General features: G+C 39.3%; 1 protein-coding gene and 1 long non-coding RNA gene across 3 annotated transcripts in view; one reads left to right on the plus strand and one right to left on the minus strand.

Moving 5' to 3' along the window:
- adamts18 (ADAM metallopeptidase with thrombospondin type 1 motif, 18) overlaps positions 1 to 24674 on the plus strand; it is a 60708-nt gene extending 36034 nt beyond the window's left edge. The window contains exons 14-25 of one of the 2 annotated variants that reach the window (XM_077589121.1): positions 1490 to 1662; positions 4494 to 4624; positions 6391 to 6514; positions 6603 to 6847; positions 13937 to 14057; positions 15848 to 15974; positions 18160 to 18364; positions 19878 to 20069; positions 20743 to 20813; positions 20904 to 21072; positions 22589 to 22787; positions 24046 to 24674. In XM_077589121.1, coding sequence (XP_077445247.1) covers positions 1490 to 1662; positions 4494 to 4624; positions 6391 to 6514; positions 6603 to 6847; positions 13937 to 14057; positions 15848 to 15974; positions 18160 to 18364; positions 19878 to 20069; positions 20743 to 20813; positions 20904 to 21072; positions 22589 to 22787; positions 24046 to 24164 — 1876 coding nt within the window. In that variant the 3' untranslated portion in view covers positions 24165 to 24674. Of the gene's footprint in view, positions 1 to 1489; positions 1663 to 4493; positions 4625 to 6390; positions 6515 to 6602; positions 6848 to 13936; positions 14058 to 15847; positions 15975 to 18159; positions 18365 to 19877; positions 20070 to 20742; positions 20814 to 20903; positions 21073 to 22588; positions 22788 to 24021 lie in introns of both variants that reach the window. The other variant, XM_077589130.1, reaches the window with a different exon arrangement.
- LOC144065902 (uncharacterized) overlaps positions 19540 to 27281 on the minus strand; it is a 60880-nt gene continuing 53138 nt past the window's right edge. Inside the window, exon 4 of the long non-coding RNA XR_013297348.1 lies at positions 19540 to 20059. This is a non-coding gene — a long non-coding RNA (uncharacterized LOC144065902). The remainder of the gene's footprint in view (positions 20060 to 27281) is intronic.

Genomic DNA, 27281 nt, shown 5'->3' on the forward strand with positions numbered 1-27281 from the left:
TTATGACGTTTGGTCTTTGTCACCTTGCAGTTTCATGCATCTCAAGTCTAATTCGTGCACATGTAAGCCGTACCCTCGATTCAGGCATCATTTTTTTTAGCGACAAATACGGCTTATATGAGAGAAAATAAGATAAGTGCAAAAGTGACTAAAGTGGTTAGCATCTTATGGGAGTTTTAGTGCAGCACAAGATAAGTCTTGATTAGGTCCTCATAGGTTAAGAACTCAAGTTGAGTATGGTGACGGCTCTTGGGAAGAAACTGTCCTTGAGTCTCTTTGTCTTGGCTGTTATGGTCCTGTAGCGCCATCTTTCAGTGCCATTGACGGCGCTAGACATCCAATCCATTTTGAAGAATGCACATTCGTTCCTCTCAGTCAAAATGAATTGTCCAGCGCCATCAATGGTCGGAAAGTACGTTAACTTATTGGGCTAAAAATAAACTGGTCTGGCGCCCTTAAGAACTATTTGGCATGATTGTGGCCCGCGAACCAAACTGCACTAAGTAGACCCCCCAATAAGCGCTAGACCATATGTGATCAGATAACAAGCTCAAGATTGCGAAGCCGTCTATCCCAACAACCTCCTTCTCACCCCAAATAGACGGCGCTTTCAACGCCATTCCATCATTCCTCCGTTCGATGGAAACCTGGATGCTATCGCTTCATTTCGCGCACGCTCGCTTGTTTCCTCGATATTCACGTCCTCCCGTCGGGTTTCTGTTTCCAGTCAGCATTCTTCAGTACCTCCGCCAAGTGGAGCGGCATTACTGTTTTTATGACATCAGCGGGATTCTTCCGGGTCCACGCTAGTCGTAATGTTCTCGGTAACTAGCGTAAATAGCCAAAGTCAATTTTCTCCCTAGGGGGTCGTGCCGGAATGCCAGAGTTTATAAGATGTAGCAAACGCAAAAGCCTGCTAAATGTTAACATGCCAATTTATACGTTTTTTTCCGGTATTTTATCATTTCAAATTGTGTATGCCGTATAACAACTTTTGTACATTTTTTTTGTAAAACCGATATCGTTTTACCCATTTCGGCTCTAATCCGGATTGTCTCGGTCACTGGTAGCAGACGGAAATGTCATCGTCCATTGCCAATGTTGTCATTGAATCAGTCACTTCCACCTTTTCACGATATAAATATAGCGTGTCAGCAAGCAATGTACCCCAGACAGTCAAGCTGTCAGCGTCATACAGCGACATCTACAGAATATTGAATTTACTGCATACAAAAGGGCACCCCGTCCACTTTGGAGAACATTTTAGACTCTTAAATGCGCCCTATGTGAGTAAATATATGCCGCGTTGCATTTGTACGTTTTTTTCATCGCTTAATAAGTGGAATTGCAATCATTAATAAGGGGAGCAATTGGCCGAGGTTTCCAGGTTTGATAGGCTTTCTTCCTAATTTAATTTGATGTCACGTAATGTCATATTTTTTTTGTTTATTTACTTAGGGTTGACAAATTTTGTCTTCGTGTCTTCCAGGCCTCAGCATAACGGCAAATTCTGCTACGGCCCTAGCCGGCAAAACCAGCTGTGCAACACCCGCACGTGCCCACCCAACGGCGTGGACTTCCGATTGCAGCAGTGCGCCGAGTACAATAGTAAACCCTTCAGGGGGTGGTACTACAAATGGAAGCCGTACACCAAAGTGGATGGTAATGTTGCCAGCTTTTATTTCATGCAATTTACAGTCACTCCATTAGTACACGTGTTCCTTTTTTTTCTTAGTGTTTCCAGATGAACAATTTGTTCACAGCCAACAGTTTTCCAACCCTTTTAGCAAATATATATACATATATGTAGTCTTTTCTTTTTTATTAGCAATTTGACATAAGCGTAAAATCAAAGATTAATAAACGCAGACAATGACAAAGCTGTAAAACAGCCACTGAAGGTTAAAAAAAAAGATTTAGAAGTCAGAATTCTGAATTTAATCGCAGAATTTTGAATGTAATCCCAGAATTTCAACATTATTTTTAAATAGCAGTCTTTAATCTTTATTTAAAATGGCCAAAATATCTGATTTTAAAGTCAGAATCTTGGCCATTTTAAATCCAGATTAAAGACAGATATCTAAAAATTAAATTGGAATTATGGGATTAAATTCTAAATTGTGAGATTAATTTCAGATTTGTGAGATTAAATTTGAAATTCTGATTTTAAAACCGGAATTCTGATTTTAAAACCAGAATTCCGATTTTAAAACCAGAATTCTCAATTTAATCTCAGAATTTTTAATTTTATTCTAGAATTCCAATTTAATTTTTAAATAGCAGGCTTTAATCTTTATTTCAAATGGCCATGATTTCTTATTTCAAAGTCAGAATCTTGGCCATTTTAAATCCAGATTAAAGACAGATATCTAAAAATTAAATTGGAATTCTGGGATTCAATTCTAAATTCTGAGATTAATTTCAGAATTGTGAGATTAAATTCAGAGTTCTGACTTTATTACCAGAATCCCGACTTTAAAGTCAGAATTTGAGGGTTAAAATCTACAATGCAAATCCCAGACAAAAATAATAATAATAATAAAAAAAATCAGACACCAAAGAAAAGAAATGAATTTTGACGTTAAAGTCAGAGCCTTGACCACCTAATCCTCATCTCTCCAAACCGTAATGAATATCACTAACATTAACACGAGAGCCAAATATAGATGATTGCAACACGAAAAAAAACAACAACAAAAAGAAATCCGAGATTTGACTTTGCATATACAAGCCTTCTACGCCTTAGCCAATCAAACACATTCAGTCCTGTCATGGTTGGTCTGTCCAATGTTTTGCACTTCGTTCCCAGGAATGTAATCCTTGGCAGGATTTTCAACATAAAGCATAAGAACTTCAATCTAATTGGCTAGCGCAACTTATCCTAAACACACAAAGGCTGCAATAAGATTTGTCTTGTCTTATTTCATACACATTCTTTTTTTCTATCTGATTCTGCTTTTTAAAAAAAGGAACGTTCTCCTGTTGTGGGAAGCAACAAAGTCCAATTTATTTTGTACTTTTTTCTAAATTTCCCAATTTTGACGTTTAAAAAAAAGCGGAATCATTCATTGGACTTTTATCAGTGTTTTTTTTTTCTTTGCCAAATGTATCCGAGTGTGAGAACTGTTACTACCTCTAATGGGAGGCATGCAACCACTTGTAACCCTTCAACACACTGGGAAAACATTTGAAAAAGGAGAGGGAAGCGAGGGGGAGGGGCAACCAAGTGAAGGACAGCGATCTGTTTGGCCAGCGTCCCAGGCCTGTTTAAGATCTTGATGAATGGTAGGTCATGTTGGGAGGAACTCATTGTAAACTGCCTGAGGAACCTCGGGCCAAGTCACCTGCGCCGTCATTTGCTGAGACTTGTTTGCCATTTCCACCCAGGAAGTTATTACGCCAGACTTATATATTTTTTTTAAATTAGGACATTATTTCTTGGGTAAGCAGGGCCATTTTTTTTTCAATTGTGTGTTGCATTTTAAAAAATGACAACACATTTTCAATGGACTTTGTTACTCCAGAAATTCACTTATTTGCCGCTTTTGATGGCGATAGATGTCCAATCCATTTTGGCTGGGAGGAGCGAATGCCCGGTTTTACATTAGTTTATGAAAAATAGAAAAAAGTGGACCGAGGAATTCAACGGCATATTTAGGAATATACGTAAAAAAAAAAAAAAAAAGAATAAAAATGTAATTTCCTGTGTCTGTATTCTCATCTAATCTAATAATGTTTAGAATCAGTTACAAATGTGAGAAATTATGATTCAGATATTCAGTTATTATATATATATATATATAATATATATATAATAACTAAATATCTGAATCATCATTTCTCACATTTTAACTGATTCTAAACATTATTAAATTAGAATACAGACACAGGAAAATACATTTTAGTCATAAATAAATAGGTAATAAATAAGTAAATAAATAAATAAGCATGTTGCATGAAATTTATATATTTATATATATTGAATGTAATGCTTTTATTGTGATTATACAAGTATAATGAGATTCATGATATGCAAAATAATAACAACAAATAAATAATCAATAAATAATAACAATGAATAAAGAATAAAGAAAAATAAATAATCATTAAATAACTAGTCAACAACATAAATAATGGGGGAAGTGCAAAATAACAACAAACAAATTAACAGATAAATAATAATTATAAATAAGTAATCAATAAATACGGAGTAAATAAAACATTAAAATGAACTATAAACACGTATGTCACAGATGACTCCGCTAATATCCTGATCATATTTTTTAATCATTTTAGGAAAAATAATGAAAACAAATCCACTTTTTTTCCAACAATTATTGTGGATTTATTTTAATCACTGATTTCTACATAACCGAAAATAATAACTCTTATCTACTCTCATTCTTTATCCTCTTTAGTGTTTAGTCTTGCTAGAGTTATGTTATGGACTAAGTGTGAGCCTTATTCAGTTTTTTGTATACATTTTTTTGCAGATGAAGACATTTGTAAACTGTACTGCACAGCCGAAGATTTTGACTTTTTCTTCGCCATGTCCAGCAAGGTCAAAGACGGCACCTCCTGCTCCGACCACAAGGGCGACGTTTGCATCGACGGCGTGTGCGAGGTACAAACGTGTCGACGCCGCTTCGTCACGCCGTGATTTTCTTTAAAAATAAGACAGATCCCGTTGCGAGCCAGTCCACAGGGCGACCGCCGTTCAATCCCATGCGTCCAGCGTTGTTGTTTTTTTCCCAAGGACTTTGGTAGACCTCAAGTGTTACCTTTCAGCAGCCGTCAAAACTGGAGAGTTTATTTCCGAACAATCATTTGAAAACTCTGACCGTGATCTTGACTCAATTTTGTTGCGGTGCCACCCAAACCGAAGCGTTGACACTCATTTTGTCCCGATTTCACACTCGTCGTTGCTTTTGGCAAACGTTGGGTTTAATTGTGAAGTTTGGTAAATGTAGTCATTGAACACATACGTTAAAGTCAAACTCATTCTTACCTTACACCTATTAAAACATATATTTTTTGAAAAATGGAATTAAATTTGAATTGAATATAGTATGAGTTTTAAAGCTTCACCACAAAGTGCAAAATAACAACAACAAACAGACAAATAAGTAATGAATAAATAATTACAATAAATATTAAATAAATGATAATGCATAACAAATATATAAGTAGTCAACAACATAAATGAGTAGGGAAGTGCACAAATAACAACAAACAAACAGACAGATAATCACTAAATAATAATAATAATAGATCCATAATCGTAAGAAATAAATAAGTAGCAACATAGTAAATAGTCAACGAAATAAAAGAGTAGGGAAGTGCACAAATAACAAACAAACTGATAAATAATTACTAAATAATCATCATAAATACCAACATAATGAGTAGCCAACATAGATAAGTAGTCAACATAATGAGTAGTCAACATAATGAGTAGTCAACATACATAAGTAGTCAACATAGATAAGTAGTCAACATAATGAGTAGTCAACATAGATAAAGTAGTCAACATAGGTAAGTAGTCAACATAGATGAGTAGTCAACATAATGAGTAGTCAACATAATGAGTAGTCAACATAGATTAGTCAACATAAATAAGTAGTCAACATAGATAAGTTGTCAACATAGATAAATAGTCAACATAATGAGTAGTCAACATAATGAGTAGTCAACATAGATAAGTAGTCAACATAGATCAGTAGTCAACATAGATAAGTTGTCAACATAGATAAGTCGTCAACATAGATAAGTCGTCAACATAGATAATCTGTGAACATAGATAAGCCGTGAACATAGATAAGCAGTCAACATAGATCAGTCGTTAACATAGGTCAGTCGTCAACATAGGTCAGTCGTCAACATAGGTCAGTCGTCAACATAGGTCAGTCGTCAACATAGATCAGTCGTCAACATAGATCAGTCGTCAACATAGATCAGTCGTCAACATAGATCAGTCATCAAGATAGCTCAGTCGTCAAGATAGCTCAGTCGTCAACATAGATCAGTCGTCAACATAGATCAGTCGTCAACATAGATCAGTCGTCAACATAGATCAGTCGTCAACATAGATCAGTCGTCAACATAGATCAGTCGTCAACATAGATCAGTCGTCAACATAGATCAGTGGTCAACATAGATCAGTCGTCAACATAGATCAGTCGTCAACATGAATAAGTAAGTGTTCACATAAGTAGGTACAAAAGTGACTAAAGTGGTTAGCAGCCTATGGAGTTTTACTGCAGTACAAACTAAGTCTTGTTCAGGTCTTCCAAGGTGCAGAACTTGACGGCTCTTGGGAAGAAACCGTCCTTGAGTCTGTTTGTCTTGGCTGTTATGGTAAATTCATCTGTATCTCATTTATCTTTGCAGGCGGTTGGTTGTGATCAGATTTTAGGATCCAAAGCCTCTCTCGACGCATGCGGTGTCTGCAAGGGAAGCAACTCCACATGCAAATTTTACAAAGGCATGTACACACTGCAGCACAGAGCTAACGGTAAGTGTGTCTAATCTTACCCTCAAAATGATGAAAATCATTTTGATTTGCATCTCATCCTTCTCATCTACTTTTTTCCACCCTCCAGAGTATTACTCCATGGTAACCATCCCCGCCGGCGCCCGGAGCATTCGCGTTGAGGAAATGGCGGTGTCCACCAGCTATCTGGCCGTTCGGTCCCTGAAAAGGAAGTACTACCTCACCGGTGACTGGACGGTGGACTGGCCGGGCAGATTCTACTTTGGAGGGGCTACGTTCAGCTACCAGCGTTCCTTCAGCCAGCCGGAGAGCTTATACGCTGCAGGGCCGACCAACGAAACACTCGTCTTTGAGGTAAGGCTTACTGTGTGTGTCTGATCTTGGAATGAAAGAGGCTAAAGCAAGGGTCTCAAAGTCAGTTTGGTTCGCGAGCCACATGAATTGAATTGAATGCTTTCACTATCATCAGACAGGTATAATGGGATTTAAAGCCTTCACCATGTAGTGACCAAATAACAACAACAAACAAATACATAATCAGTAAATAAGAAACAAATAGTCCAAATGAGATTAGCAGAGCGGACCGGTCTTGTTCCGTCTGAAGTCCAGGATGAGTTCCATGGTTTTGGTTACGCTCAGCGCCCAGTTGTTGAGAACACAACGCTCGCTGAGTCTATCGCTTAGATCACATGTGCCAAAGTGGCGGCCCGGGGGCCAAATCTGGCCCGCCGCATCATTTTGTGTGGCCCGGGAAAGTAAATCATAAGTGCCGACTTTCAGTTTTAGGATCAAATTAAGATATAATAAAGTATATATTTATATTAAAATTCCTGATTTTTCCACTTTTAAATCAATAATTGTAATTTTTTGATCATTTTTTTCAGTTTTTAGTTCAAAAATAATGTTGTAAAATCTAAAAATATATTTAAAAAAAGCTAAAATAAACATTGTTTAGATCTATAAAAAACTGAATATTCAGGGCTTTTAATCCAGTTCCTTTAATCCATTTATTAAAAAAAAGAATCTAAATATTATATCTAAAATGGTCCGGCCCACGTGAAATCAAGTTGACGTTAAAGCGGCCTGCGGACCAACCCGAGTCTGACACTCTTGACTTAGATAATCAATATATAGTAATGATACATAAATAATCAATAAATCATAATATATAAATAAGTGGTCAAGATAATAATAAGTAATATAAGTAGTAGTAATAAGTCTTGATTAGGTCCTAGGTGCAGAACTCGAGTTTAATATGGTGATAGCTCTTGGGAAGAAACTGTCCTTGAGTCTGTTTGTCTTGGCTGTTATTGCTCTGTAGGGCCTTCCAGAGGGCAGGAGCTTGACGTGGCAGATATGTATTGTCTTTTATGATGCTCTCTGCCCTTCTAAGGCACCGGGATTTGTAGATGCTGGACAGGGTAGGTAGGGGTAATGCCAACTAGATCGAGTGTGGACTGGACAAGTCTATTTTTTTGCTCAAAAACGTGCCACCATGGATGGCGCTAGATGTTAACGGTACTGAAAGATGAGCACCTACTCCTAGTTTTAGGGAATTGGACATCTAGCATTGTCAGTAGCAGGCACTTCCATTTTAGGGTAGTCGCAGATCAGTTCCAGTGAATTTTGTGGAGAGTATTTTTGCCTTTTTGGCCCTCCTTTTTGCAGAGTATGGCCCGAAGAATAAAACGTGGACCTGATTCAGCCCCCCAAAAAACATGCAAACGAAGCTTAACATCATGCAAAAAACGGAAAATCAAAGGACACCGACACATCGGTAACAACATGCTACGTTCGGGCCATGTTGGCATATTCTTGTAAACACATCATTGACATTACAAAAAAAATCTCTCAGCCACGTGCTATCATCTATGCACAAGCATCCAAAGCCACGTGGCCACTGACCTCAATGGTACTTTTGTTACCAACTTGATTGGAGGTTAGCCATGCGAGAAAACGGAAAGAAAACTGCATTACGAGCGACTTTAATGCAGGAGGGCGAGTCTTTTACCTGCCTTGGGGCGGCAGGCTTGACGTGGGCTGATCCCGCCGCATAACTATGTCAGGGCAGGCTTTTATTTTCCATTGAACTCTGATCCCTGCCTGCAGAAACCAGAAGTGGAAACCAGGTGAGCGCTAGGACACTTGTTCTCACCTGAAGGCCTAAAAATGCTTTGTTAAAACTCAGCAATTCATCAATCTTGGTGGATTAGGACTGATGGGATAGACCTGAAACCTGACCCACTCACAGGTCAACTGGTCATCAGGAAATGTTTGTTTTTATCGTCATTTCAGCAACGAGGGCTGTTCGGTTAAGTGATCATTGTTGGATAATAGCAAGCAAAAAAGGCCTGATTGTTATGAAAGAATTGGGATTTAAAGTAACACTATTAGTTTTTGCAGACTGATTCAATGATTGGATCTTGTCAGAGTATAAAAAATACCCAAACTGACACAGATACTGAATTATGCAATAAAGAGTGGGTAATGAAACCGATGTCATAATTAATTAAAGGCAGGGAGAGGATGACTCAATGGAAAACAGTAGTTTAGACTCGTAAACTTGATTGTGTGACGAAATGGAGTACAAAAGTGAATGTAGGTCAGAGGAGGAAGTACCGTATTTTCTCGCATATAAGCCGCATTTGTAACAAAAAAAAATGATGACTGAATCGAGGGTACGGCTTATATGCGCACAAATTAGATTTGACATGCATGAAACTGCAAGGTGACAAAGACAAGACGCCATAACGCAAGATAATGCGGCCATTTATTTCAAAATGGAGAAAAGATAAACAGATAAAACGCTAAACTAAATTTATTTTGACGTCTGCGAATGAAATTCAAGAAAAAAAGTGAAATGATCCAAAAACGTATAAAATACGGGAAAAACTTACAAGTTGACAGGTATGCATTTAACTTGAACAATTTAGTGCAAACTTTCCCAATACAGATCCAAAGTAGGATGTGGTTTTTCCGCTCCTTCATGGTCTGATCTTAACTCATCACATTCAAAGAGCTTGGTTGCAGGATTCTTAATCTTTTAATCTAGCCGACACCCCCACAGCCACCGCACTCTCAAGCTCCTTCTCCCTTTTTTTTGTAATTACAGGACATACTTAGAGAGATTATGGTGGTGACATCTGCAGATCAGTATATGAATTGAGAACACATGCGGACAAGAGTGCATATTAAGCTTCCCTTTCTTTAAAGGACCGCTTTAGGTTGTTCAAGCGTTAATCCTTTCATATTATGGCGACGTCTCGCTCAGTTATGCTGATGTAAGGAAAATCTGGCACTCCAAGAGGGCTAACGGACATGTAGGACAGACACAATAACGAGAGGAGTTAATAGAAAGTGATTGATTCCTTGTTACTTTTTGCACCGGTGAATCGTAATATAATATAAAGAAATTTAAATGAACTTGGATTACGATGCAGACACACTCAAAAATAAGTTTAATCTAACCTTACATTAAACTTAATTCTAATTTTGTTTTAAATTTTGATACCTTTCTTCTCCCGGGTTGGCTCTATTGGCCCCGCCTCCACCCTGACTTTCAGATGCAACCTATCGAGGGTTGTTTGCTTTTGTTTTTCCTTCAAAATATTCGCGAAATGATGCACACAAATGTCCTCACAATAGGATAACGCACGACCACTTGCCAACGAGAAGTAGTATATACTCCTCTCGTATTAGCGAACAAGCTCCGCCATTCGCACTGACTAACGGGAGAAAAAAAACACTGAAAAAATGCAACGCTCCGCCCAGTGCTCGCAGAGACATTACACGAGGGAGTTGCGGGGAGAGAGACAGTAACCATGATGTTCTTATGAGCAGCTTCCCGCGTCCACTGTCTGCTCGTATATCAAAATTTGTCTCGTATCTGAAGATAAATATTTGCATTTTTTTTTACTTGTATCTCAAATTGCTCGTATGTTGTATGCTGAGTGACGGGAAAAAAACACTGACAATAATGCAACGCTCCACCCAGTGCTCGTAGATATCTGTTATATACGAAAGAGATGCGGTAAAAAAGACAGTGCGCTAAAATCATAAACAGCCTCTCATGTCTTGGTCACCTGGCTTTCTTGTATCTCGAAATTTGTCTCGTATCTAGAGATAATTATTTGCTCTAAATTTTAATCGTATCTCGAAATGCTCGTATGTCGAGGTACCACTGTATACAGTAAAAATGGAGTCTGGTTCTCAAGTCACGTTACTATCGTTGACTTTTGGCCGCAAGACGGCTTCGTCTTGCAGTTGGTGCTTTATATACTCCACTTTTTTTGGACTGCTACATTTCCAGCCATCTTGCACCACATCCTTTTTCTTCCCCAACTGACCGGAGATTCGTAGTTATCTAGAAAGAAAGGTCATTTTTTGGGACGTCTATTTTGAGCCTCACGGATGAAGACAAGTCAACATGATCATTACAGGAAGATTTCGCAAATAATGTAATAATATGCATTTTTATTCAAAACAAAAAGTCAAATTAAGGCTATTTTTTAACAATATGCAACAACATTTTTTTTAATGCAGTTTCAACCAATGTGCGATTTTTTTTAATCCAAATATGGCGGAAGAATCTTAAAGGAATCAAATTTACTTCCATAACCCGAAGTTTCCCAACCTTCTAATTTAAAACTACTATATCGCCTATACAGTGGTACCTCGAGATACGAGCCTAATTCGTCCCGCGACTGAGCTCGTATGTCGATTTACTCTTAACTCAAATGAATGTTTCCCGTAGAAATGATCTAAAAATCAAATTAATTTGTTCCAACCCTCTGAAAAAACAAAACACGCTTAAATATCAACATTTTACAATTTGAATCATGTAATAGTTCAATTTACGATGTCATGTTCGTCCTATTTCAATTTTAATCTCATAGTCGTTCGATTTTAATCAGGCAATATTAAGATTTTTCTCTCGCAATATTGTTGTAAATTCTTACGGCACACCTGACAATGGCCATAAACGATATGTAAACATAAACGTGAATTTGCGGCCGCATTCTATTTAAACATACTTGCTTAGTTTTTGAAATATGAACGGCCATGCAAAAAAAACCATTTTATTCTCTTTTTTATTGGCATACTTGCTCTAATTTGTCATTTTTAAATGATTATAAATATTTTGTGGACACCAAGGTTCCCGCACCATCAAAACCAGTCAAGGGCAGATAAATGAACTGTCGAAAAGTATACATAAATAATTATGATTTTTCTAAATTGACTCAGAGTTTCAGTTTCACATTAAATGGCGAACATGTCAATATCACAACTAGACCTTGGCAAAAACCACTCTGTTTCCCATTTGGCACTTGAACAAAAACTGATTTTTCGACGTTAAGCTAATTAGCAAGTAACAATAAACGGCATCCCCCCAGGGCTCCGTCCCGAGTCCTCTCTCCTTTTTTGAAAGCCTTTTAAAAACAAACTCGGCAATGTGAACTTTCCCATCACGGCAAAAAAAAAAAAAATCCCAGCGCGCAATCTGCCCCATTAAATGAGATTAAACGTGAATGGAGGCGTATTCCAACTTTTTCCACAAACAGCTGCAGAAACAATATAACGCAGACATAATCACGCATTCCGCTTTCCATCTGTGTAACAACTCGCTCCGTGCCAAAGAAACACAATGCGTGCTAACGTGGTCTGCCAAGATAAACAGCGCACAACTTTTCTAACAATTGTTTTAGACAAAGCCAAATATTGGTCTCCAAGGTAAACAAACGCAACGATAAAACCCCCACCACGACTGTAAACAAAGTTCGTCAAATTAGCAATGGCGGATGATGATGATGATTACAAACCGAATAACGTCTTTGATGGACGGACTAGCAGTTTCGGTTTGGGTAAAAAGACACGTTTAAAATGTGGATTGTGTGAGATCTTTGTCATGTGTGACAAGAACCAAACATGGTTACACCAGAGACAACAGACCACAGGCGATCCACATCCCCACCGCGCCACTCATCAGGCCCAAAGAACTGGAGCTAAATTACGCCGCGGTCCCCGGACTGGCACGCCACAAGAATGTCCGCGTAGGAGGAATAATCTCGCTCGGATTCCGAGGCTAAAATGTCCAGATGTCTTTGAACGTGGCGTCTGTGATCAGCTCTTCTGGACCGCTAGTGGAGTTTTGTGATGTTTGGCCTTCTGGTCCAGTCCGGGTTTTCGTGGCTACCAGACCTCAGGGCGGCGAAAATGTTCGCCAAGACGTTTGTTGCGAGTTTTCGGTCCAATTTTTTTTTAATTTGGGGTCATGGGTGAACTATGAAGTCAGGTTTGAGTGAAAAAACGATTCCAATTTTTTGGCACAAAACAAAGGGTTGCAAGTTGCAACAAGAATATAAGACTATAAGCTAAATTATGAAACTTAAGCTAACAAAATTATACGTATATATATATATATATATATATATATATATATATATATATATATATATGGACACTGTGTTTTTATTTTAGTATTTTGATGATTTAGTTTCATGATTTTGCTTAGATTTATTTATTGGTCGCTACGTGGCGGCCTGGTGTACGAGTGGTTAGCACGTTAGCCTCACAGGGTTCGATAACAGGGTGGTCTTCACTATGTGGAGTTTGCATGTTCTCCCAGGGTTTGCATGGGTTTTCTCCGGGTTCTCCAGTTTATTCCCGCAACCCAAAAACATGCATGCTAGGCTAATTGGGCGCAACATTGGGCGCAAAATTGTGTGCAAAATTGGGTACACGGTCGATTGGTCGCCGTTTTTTTGGTCGCCGATCTTTTGGTCGCCCGGAAGGTAAGTGATAATTACCATTTAAATCATTGCTCAAATTCCCTAAATACAAACTGTGAATTACTATTTATTTTATTTTAGTCATACTTAATGTCCTAGTAATTATTAGGCTAAAGAAAAGCTCCAAATTTCCCGGACTTTTATTGTTTTTTGTTGGAGAAATTGTTAAGACCCTGACTGACGTCGCTTCTTAAAGGGACAACGCATGTACATACAAAGTCTTCTACACTCACACGTCGGTTCAGTGAAAATGCTCATGGCCATTGTTGGCTTTTATTGATGCATAGACTGTTGTTTTACCTTGTTTTGTCGCCGGTCTTTTGGTCGCCCGTTGTCGCGGTCGGGGCGACCAAAAGACTGCGACCAAAAGACCGGCGACCAAAAGACGCCGACCAATCGACCGCACACGCAAAATTGTCCATAGCCATGAGTGATTGGTTGTTTGTTTCCTTGTGCCCTGCGATTGGCAGGCCACCGATTCAAGGTGTCCCCTGCCTGGTGCCGTAGTTAGCTGGGATAGGCTCCAGCACCCCCGCGACCCATGTGCGGATAAGCGGTTGAGATAATGAATGAATAAACTTGCAATGTTTTGTTCTTAACTGGACGCCGGTCAAGTTTGTATCTGTCTTACAGGTTTTTCATTGTGTTCTTCTAGATTCTCTTGCAAGGCAAAAACCCCGGCGTGGTTTGGGAGTACACGCTACCTCGCACCGAGCGAAAGCCAGACTACAGCTGGGGTGTGGTGCGTTCCGACTGTTCCGCTCCCTGCGCCGGAGGTGAGTTGGAAGAGTTTACTTTTGCTTTCATGTCTGCGTGCCGTGATCATGTTGCAAGATTTTTTTTGGCAATGTGAGCCTTCCACCGTCGGGATGAGTCACGCCACGACAAAGTTGGCAGGCAAAAACGGGAAAAGTAGTCCTCCAAAAGTTCAAAACGTACACAACACCAATGAACAGTAGACTGGTGGTGTCAAACGTGCGGCCCACGGGCACTTTGTAGCTCTCCGAATATGATTAAATGCTTTCATTTTTTTTCGACAAGGACACCGCAAAACTAGGTGTGTGAGTTGTGTGATTACTAATGGCGGCCAATGAGTTCATCAGGAATTTGAAAATGGCCCAATCCAACAGGAAGTCACCTAGAAGAACTTTCATTCGCCCGTTCTAATCAAAAGGGATTGGATGCATGCACATTTGGAATTTTAATGTAAGGACAAGGACATTTTGTTCCCAAAGTTGCAACATTATTCATTGTCCATTGCAGTTAAAATGTCATCTTGAAGGAGGCTTTTCAATCCTTGTTAATCACAAATGACAGCTAAAATCTCAAAGCAAAAGTGAACTCACAGGACAGATGTCTGTTGAGCCTGTTGAATGCAAATGGGAGGATGTATTGTCCAAAAATCAGTCTTTCAAGCAGTATTTATTTACCGTCACTGTGGTAAAAGGAGAGGACTTCTGCATCCATTCCCGTGTCCAATATTTTTTCCAAGCTAACTTTCATCAATTGATGGATGCTCCCAAGTAAAGTCCTTCTCTGCCCACTATTTCGCGATTTAGGGTCTCAGGCACTACCACTACTAGAGCAGAACTATCTAGTTAATAAATAACACAACCCACAACTTCTACAACTACTACTACTTTTACTACCAGTACTACTCCTCCTCCTAGTACTAATACTACTACAGTTTTATCTAGTGAATGTATAACAAACCCCCAAATCACTACTACTATTCCTCCTCCTACAACTACTACTCCTCTTCTTACTACTACTACTACTACTACCAGTACTACTCCTCCTCCTACTACTTTTACTACCAGTACTCCTCCTCCTCCTACTGCTACTACTGCTACTACTGCTACTACCACTACTCCTTCTCCTACAACTACTACATACTCCTCTTCCTACTACTACTGCTATTACTACTTTTACTACCACTCCTCCTCCTAGTACTACTACTACTTTTACTACCACTACTCCTCCTAGTACTACTACTACTTTTACTACCACTACTACTCCTCCTACTATTACTACTACTACTACTTTTAATACTACTACTGCTGCTATTACTACTGCTACTACTACTTTTCCTACTACTACTGCTATTACTACTGCTACTACTACTTTTACTACCACTCCTCCTCCTGCTACTACTACTTTTACTACCACTACTACTCCTACTATTACTACTACTGCTACTACTACTTTTACTACCACTACTACTACTCCTCCTCCTACTACTACTACTACTGCTACTACTACTTTTACTACCACTACTACTATTACTGCCACCACTTCTACTACTACTACTACAACTATGACTAATACAGCTCCATCTAGTGGATCTATAACACAACCCTTATGATTACTACTACCACAGCTTTATTTAATGGACATGTAACACAACCCCTACTGTTACTCTTATTACTACTACAGCTCTATATAGTGCATGTGTAACTCAACCCACCACAAATGCTGCGTCTTATAAGACCTTACTGTACCTTACATGTGCAACACATTTTAAAATATTACACCAAAAATCCTCTTGTCGTTTTAATGTCTGCAGGACGCATCTCCACCAAGGCTATCTGCATGCAGGACCAGAAAGTTCACGTCAACGCCACCATGTGCAATCCGCTCACTCGACCCACGCTGGGCTCGCACCTCTGCAACACACAGCCCTGCCCGGCATAGTAAGTGCGCGTGCGCTCAAACTTGGGTGTGTACGTGGTGTGGTTTGCGGCATGTGCGCCCATGTTGCCAAATGTTGCGCCGCTTTTATTACAGGCTTGCGCACCCTCGCTTCGCGGTTCAGGGGAGTCTGCACTTTGTCCGTGGTCTATCGGGTTACCTTCCTCCTCCTCCTCCTCCTCTTCGTCCTCCTCTGCCCACTCTTTAATCTCTCCTTTTCCTTTTTAAGAAATTCCCTGAGTGCATTTACAGTTCGGCTCTCTACTTATAGCAGATCAATGCTTTCACAGAAGATCCTTTTTTAAAAATGAAAACATCAATTTCATCTACTAAACCTGACTTTTAATAACATTATATGTTCTAGATCTATAAATCTTATGTTTTTTTCACCAGTTTTCTCTGATAAAAACAATATAAGACGAATCACGCAGAAAATGCAAAATGAATAGAAAGCATAGTCTGGAGTATAAGACGCATTTTTGAGACGTCAATATTGTATTTGAATTTCAGAGTTGATGAATTCTGATATGGATATTGAGCCCAAACCAATCCCATTGTTTGATTTAATTTTTAAAGACATATTTTCACTTGGACAAAACGTCCACAGACGATCAGCCCACCCATGTCTCGGCCTTCCAAAACGGAGGGCGTGCACGTGTGAAGGCCGGAGCGCTGCGGTGGCGTTCGAGTCGAAGCAGCGCCCCGGCGAAAGGCCTTTCCCGAAGTGATTTACATCCACGCCGCGCCGAAAAGACAGGGCACGGCGTTTTGGGGTCAGGCAGAGCATGAGCACTTCCACTAATGCTGCAATTACGCGTGGCGCTTCCAAGCCGCGAGGCCGAAATAGACACGCCGAAGCATTCGTGGGATGCTCGGGGATGTCGACGCGCGCGCGGGGCGGGCGCCCGCAAAGCCCAAGGCACGGGCTCCGTCGCCAACACTTGAGACGACGTTTCCTGCCGCCAATCTCGGGCATTGCCTTTCTCTTATCTCGGCCAAAGGTATTAAAGGGCCCCCGTTGCACGTCCGGACACAGCCCTTTTTGTTTGGGACGGGGCCCGACTGGTAGACGGAGAACCCCGACCACTTTACCAGAATGGAATTTGACTGAATGAATCGCTAAGTGGGCGAACGGTTAGCGTGTAGGGCTCGCAGTTCTGGGGTCGAGGGTTTGATCCCGGGTGGGTCCTTACTGTGTGGAGTTAGGTTAAGGCTTAGGTTAGAAATTTATTTCATCCCGTATTCGGGAAATTTCTTGGTTGGGTGGGTTTTCTCCGGGTACTCCAGTTTCCTCCCACATCCCAAAGGGTTGAAGCATGTTATGCTAATTGTATGCTAAAGCTAAATTGTCCCGATGGATGAGTTTGATTGGCTAAATTGTCCCAATGGATTGGATTGGTTGGGTAGGTTTTCTCCGGGTACTCCGGTTTCCTCCCACATCCCAAAGGGTTGAAGCATGTTATGCTAATTGTACGCTAAAGCTAAATTGTCCCGATGGATGAGTTTGATTGGCTAAATTGTCCCAATGGATGAGTTTGATTGGTTGTTTGTCTCCTTGTGCCCTGCCTGCTGCCTGAAGTCAGCTGGGCTTGGCTCCAGCACCCCCTGCAACCCTTGTGAGGATTAGCGGTAGAGAAAATTAATGAAAGGTCACATTTTAATTACTGCAGTTTTTTGTATTCATTTAAAATCCATTTTTTAAATCCTAGTTTCTCCCTGTGCTTCCATGGGTTTTCTGCGGCTTCTCCAATTTACTCCCCGCATCCCCAAAACAGGCATGCTAAGCTAATTATACGCTAAAATGCCACTAAAATGCATCAGCTTGGCTCCAGCATCCCCTGCGAGCCTTGAGGATTAGCGGTACAGAAAATGAATGAATATAAGGCCACACTTTTGAATACACAATTTGCCTTTTTTAATATTCATTCAAGATCCATTTATAAAATCCTGTAATCTCCCCGGGCTAGCATGGGTTTTCTCCGGGTTCTCCAGTTTCCCCTCCACATCCCAACAACCATCATGCTAAGCTAATTGTACGCTAAATTGTCTCTTGTAAATTGATAGTTTATTTCCTTGTACCAAGCAAATCGGCTAGCCACCGATTCAGTTTTTTGGGTAGTGCAACTCATACTAAAGTGCGACTTATAGTCCGAATAATCCAGTCCTCTGTTTCTGTGGTCCCCGCAGTTGGTGGAGCGGAGAATGGGCGGCATGCAGTCGCTCGTGCGGCGGAGGCCAGCAGGCCAGGACGCTACGCTGCATGCGGAAAGTCACCTACCAACGCGAGGAGGCGGCGGCCCACTCCCTCTGCCCCGTGGTCTCGCCGGCGCAACTCCGGCCTTGCAACACCCAGGCCTGCCCACCCGCATGGAACACGGGCGCTTGGTCGCAGGTACTCTAATGTCTATTTCAGTCTATCCCAAAATTTCTATTCGACATATGGAACAGATCTTGGAAAAAAAGTCACAAACATTTTTGGGGGACTAAATTGAGGACTTAAAAAACATCATCGTGAGCGCAACAGTTGTTAAAGACCCACATAGTGTAGTATTCGCTCTGTAGTTAATTATAATAGCAATAATCATCTCTTTACATTTATGGATATGTATAAATACAAGTAGAGGATTCGTGGCCTTCAATTAAAATATGTTTTATATGATGTTTGCAAAATTAGAGTGAAGGCGGCCACACGCATTCGTGCACAATTTTATTCACAATTCGTGTATCACTCATCCTCGGCTCTCTAGCCCCCTCTAAGGGATCTTTTGCTAAATCACAATTCACCTGCCTTCAAATGAAGCCCGAATTAAATTTACTTTATATCCATGAATTTAAGTAAAAAGTGAAATTTTAACATTCCTATGGTCTGTTAACCTACTTTACTTTCTATTAACCTTAACTTTGAGACAAAGTCGTTAGTGTCACTATATTACAAATGTATTATTATTATTATTAGTATTATTATTATCATTATTATTATTATTATTATTAGTAGTAGTAGAATAATTATAAATATTATGATAATTATTATTATCATGATTATTTTTATTATTATTATTAGTATAATTATTATTATCTTTATTATTTTTATTATTAGTAGTAGAATTATTATTAATATTATGAAAATTATTATTATCATTATTATTATTAGTTGAATTATTATTATTATCTTTATTATTATTATCATCATTATTATTTTTTATCATTATTATCATTATTATTATTATTATTATTATTATTATTATTATTATGGAGAAGCTCCTCCCCTTTTCTTAATCAGTGTGCCTGTATTTGTGTTTTGATTTTAATTAAGGAATAAAAAATTATGTTCTTGTACATGTCAACATGCGTGTTATATGTTGTATGTGTTAAAATGTTTTTAAGTAGTTATTTGAATTGAAATAAAGTCGTATTATTTAATATCTAATTTTATGGACATTTCTAGTCATCCTATATGTACATATGGATTTGTGTGGTAGTGCCAACAATTTGTCAGCAGGGGGCGGTAATGGAAGCCCCTCAGTTATTATTATTCTCCATGGAATCAGTTAAAAACATCACTTTTTTATTACTGCATATGTTATTCTATCATATTTTACTTTGAAAAATACATTTACAATTTCTACTCATTTTATATGTCCAATTAAAGAAATTGGCTGACCACCAATTCAGGCTCCAGCACCCCCTGCGACCCTTGTAAGCGATACAGAAAATGAATGAATTCATCCAGTTATATCTATATAAATATCACTTTTTTTAAAATAACGGTTGCTTGAAGAAGTCATTCATAAACTGGATTGCAGAATTTAAAATTACGAGCTTGGAAAAAAATATGACGACCTCATTTAACCCTCCCAGAGGACTCCACCTGTGCCTCACCTGTTTTTTTGTTGCTCCGCCCACAGTGCTCCAAGAGTTGCGGCCGTGGCCTGAGGAAACGAAGCGTGTTCTGCCAAAGCGGCGACCCCGGGGTGCCGGCGGTGGTGCCTGACAGCATGTGCAGACAGAACCAGCGACCCAAAGCCCAGGACAGCTGCGTCTTGCGCCGCTGCCCCAAGAATGACAGACTGCAGTGGACGTACACTTCCTGGGGAGAGGTCAGAATGCACATTTGAGTTTGACCCAAATATGGAAAAGCAGCATGCAAATACATTTCACCGAAAAAGGACATTTACCATATTTTCTTGCATTTACGCCGTATTTGTCGCAAAAAATTAAGGCAATTTTAAGGGTGCGGCTTATACGAGAGAAATTGTAAAATTCAACAATACTAAGGCAATTTTAAGGGTGCGGCTTATATGAGAGAAATTGTAAAATTCAACAAAATTAAGGCCATTTTGAGAGTGCGGCTTATATGAGAGAAATTGTAAAATTCAACAATTTTAAGGCAATTTTAAGGGTGCGGCTTATGCGTGAGAAATTGTAAAATTCAACAATTTTAGGGCATATTTAAGGATGCGGCTTATATGAGATAAATAATAAAATTCAACAATTTTAAGGGTACGGCTTACACAAGAGAAATTGTAAAATTCAACAATTTTAAGGGTAAGGCTTATATGAAAGAAATAGTAAAATTCAACAAATTTAAGGCAATTTTAAGGGTACAGCTTATACAATAGAAAATGAATGAATGAACTAAGAAATGGGCGTTAGGCTTTTATTCATGGGTTGGGCACCACTGATCCACACTGTTAAAAGCAAAAACAAACACAAATAAAATCTAGAAGTTGAAAATTCATTCGTGAATTGTTAAATTTGTGTCATTTTTAGTGCTCCAGGTCATGTGGACCTGGCTTCCAAAAGAGAGAAGTTCGCTGTGGGGAGAAAGATTTTCAGGGAAGGTAAGAAAAGAACTCACCACAACAATGATATCATTTCAATCCGCAAATTGAGGAAGGTTTGATTTACTTCTGTGTTAAATTTCCTTGCAGTTTTGTGGAGTTTCCCGTGAGGAGGTGCAGGAACCTGGTCAAACCCGCCGCCGATCTCCAGCAGGCTTGCGACAGGGGTCCGTGCCCCGAGCTGGCCCGGGTCCTGCCGGGCAGGACCCTCGTCCCCGGTGCTGTGGTGTCAAGCTGGTATTCTTCTCCATGGCAACAGGTGCGTGCCCGTCTTGTCCAGCTTCGTAAATGTTGACGACTTATCTATGTTGATGACTTATCTATGTTGACGACTTATCTATGTTGACGACTGATCTATGTTGACGACTGATCTATGTTGACGACTGATCTATGTTGACGACTGATCTATGTTGACGACTGATCTATGTTGGCGACTGATCTATGTTGACGACTTATCTATGTTGGCGACTGATCTATGTTGACGAGTTATCTATGTTGGCGACTGATCTATGTTGACGACTGATCTATGTTGACGACTGATCTATGTTGACGACTGATCCATGTTGACGACTGATCTATGTTGACGACTTATCTATGTTGGCGACTTATCTATGTTGACGACTTATCTATGTCGACGACTTTCTATGTCGACGACTTATCTATGTCGACGACTGATCTATGCCGGCGACTTATCTATGTTGACGACTTATCTATGTTGACGACTTATCTATGTCGACGACTTATCTATGTCGACGACTTATCTATGTCGACGACTTATCTATGTTCGCTACTTATCTATGTTGACTACTTATCTATGTTGACTACTTATCTATGTTGACAACTTATCTATGTTGATGACTACTTATTATGTTGACGACTACTTATTTAGTATGTTGACTACGTCTTTATTTATGACATGTATTCATAATTGTTATTTATTTATCTGTCCCTTTCTTTGTTGTTGTTATTTGTGCATTTTCCTACTTATCTATGTTGACGACTACTTAATTATTATGTTTACTACTTCTTTATATATTACGTACTTATTCATTATTTATTCATAATTTTTATTTGTGTCCCTTTGTTTGTTGTTATTTGAGCATTTTCCTACTTTTTTCCTACTTCCTACCTGTTTTTGACTACTTATTTATTTGTTGCTTATTCATTTATTATTCATTGTTATTAATTATTGATTAGTTATTCGTGGTGAAGCTTTAAATCAACTCAATATATTGCTAAATCAAGATCAAAAGTATTAAATGCATTTTTGAAACAGAAAGTTTAAGGTTTGTCGAACTTAAAGTCACCCTAAAAATTCATTTTCTGTTTCAAAATCTATTCTTCTTGGTGAAAAAGTGTATTAACAGTTATTTATATTTATTGAGCATTTTATTTAACCAAAACACTGTTTGCAGCACTTTTCTTAAAAACAAATTTAAAAAAAACAAATATGTAAATTGTCTCTAAATCTTCTCAGAAGAAATTAAGTCATTTTCTACAGTTAAAAAAAAAGCAAACACCAATTCCCAAAGGAAAAAAAGTTCAAATCTGACCAAATAAAGTTATTTTCCAAATAAACGTCAAAAGTTTGTAAACATCAGTGCGAGCACGTTTCAGGTTTGTGGGCACCATGTTAGTCTTCTTGGTCCTCATGCATTAGAAATCAAGTTAACCCACGATACTTTTGAGGCCAGTGTTTGATTCCTGCGGCGGCCATGTTTGTTTGGCCGGAGGGCAACTTTGTCCTCTAACTTTATTTTCTTTCCCGCCTTCAGTGTTCCGTGTCCTGCGGCGGCGGCGTCCAGACCCGCGGCGTGCACTGCCTGCTTCACGGTCGTCCGGTGGCCGGATGCCCGCCTCAGCAGCGACCGCTCGCTTCGCAGGCTTGCAACACCCAGTTTTGCCCCGGCCCCGCCCCCGCACCACCGCCGCAACACCACAACCGCGTCACGGCTGACGGAATCACACTCAGAGGTCAAATGCCCGCTAAACACGCCTCTAAAAACTAAGACAAACATTTTTGTTTTTGCCTCAAAAAATTTTGGGGTTAGTGTGTCCGCCTCACAGTTCATGCTAGGTTAATTGAATGCTAACCAGTTCCCAGCTATGAGTGATTGGTTGTTCGTCTCCTTGTGACCTGCGATTGGCTGGCCACTGATTGAGGCTGTCGCTGTAGTTGGCTGGGAGAGGCCAAATAGAAAAATGGGAATTTGGCCAAAATTTCAAATTGAAAAATGGGAATTTGGCCAAAATTTCAAATTGAAAGATTGGAATTTGCCCAAAATTTCAAATTGAAAAATGGGAATTTGGCCAAAATTTCTAAATGAAAAATGGGAATTTGGCCAAAATTTCAAATTGAAAGATTGGAATTTGCCCAAAATTTCAAATTGAAAAATTGTAATTTGGCCAAAATTTCAAATTGAAAAAATGGGCATTTGGCCAAAATGTCCAATTGAAAAATGGGAATTTGGCCAAAATGTCCAATTGAAAAATGGGAATTTGGCCAAAATGTCCAATTGAAAATGGGAATTTGGCCAAAATGTCCAATTGAAAATGGGAATTTGGCCAAAATTCCCAATTGAAAATGGGAATTTGGCCAAAATTCCCAATTGAAAATGGGAATTTGGCCAAAATTCCCAATTGAAAATGGGAATTTGGCCAAAATTCCCAATTGAAAATGGGAATTTGGCCAAAATTCCCAATTGAAAATGGGAATTTGGCCAAAATTCCCAATTAGAAAATGGGAATTTGGCCAAAATTCCCAATTGAAAATGGGAATTTGGCCAAAATTCCCAATTGAAAAATGGAATTTGGCCAAAATTCCCAATTGAAAAATGGAATTTGGCCAAAATTCCCAATTGAAAAATGGAATTTGGCCAAAATTCCCAATTGAAAAATGGGAATTTGGCCAAAATTCCCAATTGAAAAATGGGAATTTGGCCAAAATTCCCAATTGAAAAATGGGAATTTGGCCAAAATTCCCAATTGAAAAATGGGAATTTGGCCAAAATTTCAAGTTGAAAAATGACTTTAATATGAAAACATTGACTGAAAAAAATACAAAGCATTAAAAACAAAAATAGTGCACCCAAAAAACCCTTTAAATTGACCAACTCAACCAAATCCAACATGAAAAATACTTTTGTCTCTTATTCTGAAATTTGGCCTCAACAAAACAACCCGCTTTCCTCGCTTCCCTGAACCCAAGCGCCATGTTTTCCCCTCTCCTCAGGCGATCCCCCCTGCGTGGACCGCTTCAGCTGGTGCCACCTGGTCCCTCAACACGGGGTCTGCGGCCACAAGTTCTACGGGGACCAGTGTTGCCGTTCGTGCGCAGGCAGATGGCCGTAACCCGGCAAGGAAAGGACCCCCGAAGAACCCCTTCAAGCGGGCCTTTACGAAACCCCTCAGAACACAAATGTGTTTGTCCTTCCTGGAGTACTTGACTACTGAACTGAGTGAAGAAGAACGAAGAGAAGATCAGCAAACTGGAAAAGTAACATTTTCTGTCCGTGGGAATTTGTAAGGTTTTCCACGTTGTTATTATCTTTCCCGTATTTTTAAAGGCGCAGATGCTTTTATTTAACTTATTGCTCATGATGTTACATGACATTGTGCAGTGGATCTGTGATGTGTAACTCACCCAGACGTTTTCCACATCTTGACGTTTTGTATTTTTATGATCAGTGTTTTTTTTTTTTTTAAGAAGCATTATTAGCATTTGGTGCACTTCTCCTGGTCCTCGTTTTCTGACCAGAACTTTCCACGCGTGTTGACATGGTGGAAACCAGGCTTTTCTGTACGTGTCTTATCTCTCCTGTATCGCTTAAATATAATATAGCTTGGCCGTGAAGCAACATCTATTGGTTTGGATTTATGTCTGATTGTCGTGAGGGTCTTGAGTTGGGGGGGGGGGGTGGAGACTTTTTGCACGGCAACACGCTCGTAACATCACATAGACAAATGTAAATGAACTTGGATTACGATGCAGAAAATCTAACTTTACACTAAACTTAATTCTAATTTTGTTTTACATTTTGATACCTTTCTTCTCCCGGGTTGGCTATATTGGCCCCGCCTCCACCCTGACTTTCAGATGCAACCTATCGAGGGTTGTTTGATTTTTGTATTCCCTTCAAAATATTCCCAAAATGGCGCACACAAATGTCCTCACAATAGGATAACGCACGACCATTTGCCAACGAGAAGTAGTATATACTCCTCTCGTATTAGCGATCGCTCTGCCATTCGCACTGACTAATGGGGAAAAAAAACGCTGAAAAAATGCAACACTCCGCCCTATGCTCGTAGAGACAATTTTTGTTGGGATGACCTCAAATTTTCACAGCTTGTGTAGAAATGTTTCAAGTTTTTGTGTGTAATGTTTGGCATTTCTATCTTTTCAGGCTAAGAAATGCCGTTTACTTAAAAAGAAAAGGCATTTTGCGTGTTAGAGTCTGCTCGGACTCAGTCACCCAAGACAGTGCAGCGTCTTCACAATTTTTTAAAATAATTTAGTTAATTAAAAAATGAAAATTCTACCAACACTTGTCCAGTCTAAAAAAAACATGAAAGTTGCCCAATTTAATCCCCGAATTTCATTTAAAAATGAAATTTAACATAAACATTACTATGAAAATTGAATTCAATAATTTAGAATAATTTAGTTAATTAAAAAATGAAAATTCCACCAACACTAGCCCAGACTAAAACCATGAAATTTGCCCAATTTAATCCCTCGGAATTTCATTAAAAATGAAATTTAACATAAACATTACTATTAAAATTCAATAATTTAACATAATTTATTTAACTAAAAAATGAAAATTCTACCAACACTAGTCCAGACTAAAAAAACATGAAATTTGCCCAATTTAATCCCTTGGAACTTCATTAAAAAATAAAACTTAACATAAACATTACTATTAAAATTGAATTCAATAATTTAAAACTATTTAGTTAATTAAAAAATGAAAATTCCACCAACACTAGCCCAGACAAAAACCACGAAATTTCCCCAATTTAATCCCCCAGTGCTCAACAACCCTTTAAATGTTCTTCCTTTTCAAATATAATTTCATATTCTTAATGGAGTGCCTTGTAAAAGGTTCCTATCAATACTCCCCTCGCCATCTGATAAATGTCACCTTGCACGACAGAAATAAACACATCAAGTCGACTTTCCCCCGCCATTAGTATTCACCATGATCATCTGCAGGCGCACGCTAAATGTTAAAAGCTAAGAAGACAAATAGCGGCTGTCTCTCGCACGGACAGAAATCAAGTGTGTAACAGGGAGGCGCCACGTCCACGTCCACGCCGCCTCCGTCCAATCTATCCCGTCCAAAATAGAGGCTGTCGCCCTTAATCCTTTCCACCTCGCCTGATCGATGGCGCCTTTCTACCCCGTAGTTCCTTCCACCTTTTTTCTCCTGCTCCATCACACGACTCGCTGGTTATTTTCCCACCTGCAGGCTGTCAAGGAACCCGCCTCCCCACAAACGCCGGCCCCTCGCCGCCCAAAGCGCTGCTTTTTGTGCGCGGTGATCCATCATAAAAGCCCCTCGACCACTGACGGCGGACCTGATCACATCTTAAGAGGGTACCGTCGTCCGGCCTTTAAAATAGCTATCTCTCTTTTTTCTCAACTGCTTTTGTAGCTGTCCAATATTTGAGTGGAGAGAGGTCCCCACACTGCTTTGGCCGTGTGGATCATAACCTTGTAGATCAGGGGTGTCGGACTCGGGTTGGTTCGCGGGCCGCGTTAACGTCAACTCGATTTCATGTGGGCCGGACCATTTTAGATATAATATTTAGATTTTTAAAAATAAATTGATTAAAAGCCCTGAATATTCAGTTTTTTTATAGATCTAAGAAGGAACTAGAATTGCAAAAAAAAACTTTGTGAGGATCTAGAATAGGAACATAAACGGAACGTGAGGCCCTATAATAGCGTCAAAAACAGTATGTGAGGATCTAGGATAGCAACAAAAACGGTATGTGACGACATAGATAGAAACAAAAACTGAATGTGAGGACCTAGAATAGGAATAAAAACAGTACGTGAGGAACTAGAATAGCAACAAAAACGGTATGTCAAGACCTAGAATAGCAACAAAAAATGTATGTGAGGACCAGCTAGTATAGCAAAAATATGGTCTGTGAGGACCTAGAATGGCAAAAAAAATGCAATGTGAGGACCTAGAAGAGCAAAAAAAAAGTAATGTTAGGACCTAAAATAGCAACAAAACGGTACGCGAGGACCTAGTATAGCAAAAAAAAGGTATGTGAGCACCTAGAATAACAACAACAATGTAATGTGAAGACCTAGAATAGCAACAAAAACGGTATGTGAGGGCCTAGAATGACATCAAAAACGGTATGTGAGGACCTAGAATAGCAACAAAAATGCTATGTGAGGACTTAGAATAGAAACTGAACCAGTATGTGAGGACCTAGAATAGCTTT

The sequence above is a fragment of the Stigmatopora argus genome, chromosome 2 (genome assembly GCF_051989625.1).
Source record: "Stigmatopora argus isolate UIUO_Sarg chromosome 2, RoL_Sarg_1.0, whole genome shotgun sequence".
NCBI classification, from domain to species: Eukaryota; Metazoa; Chordata; class Actinopteri; order Syngnathiformes; family Syngnathidae; genus Stigmatopora; species Stigmatopora argus.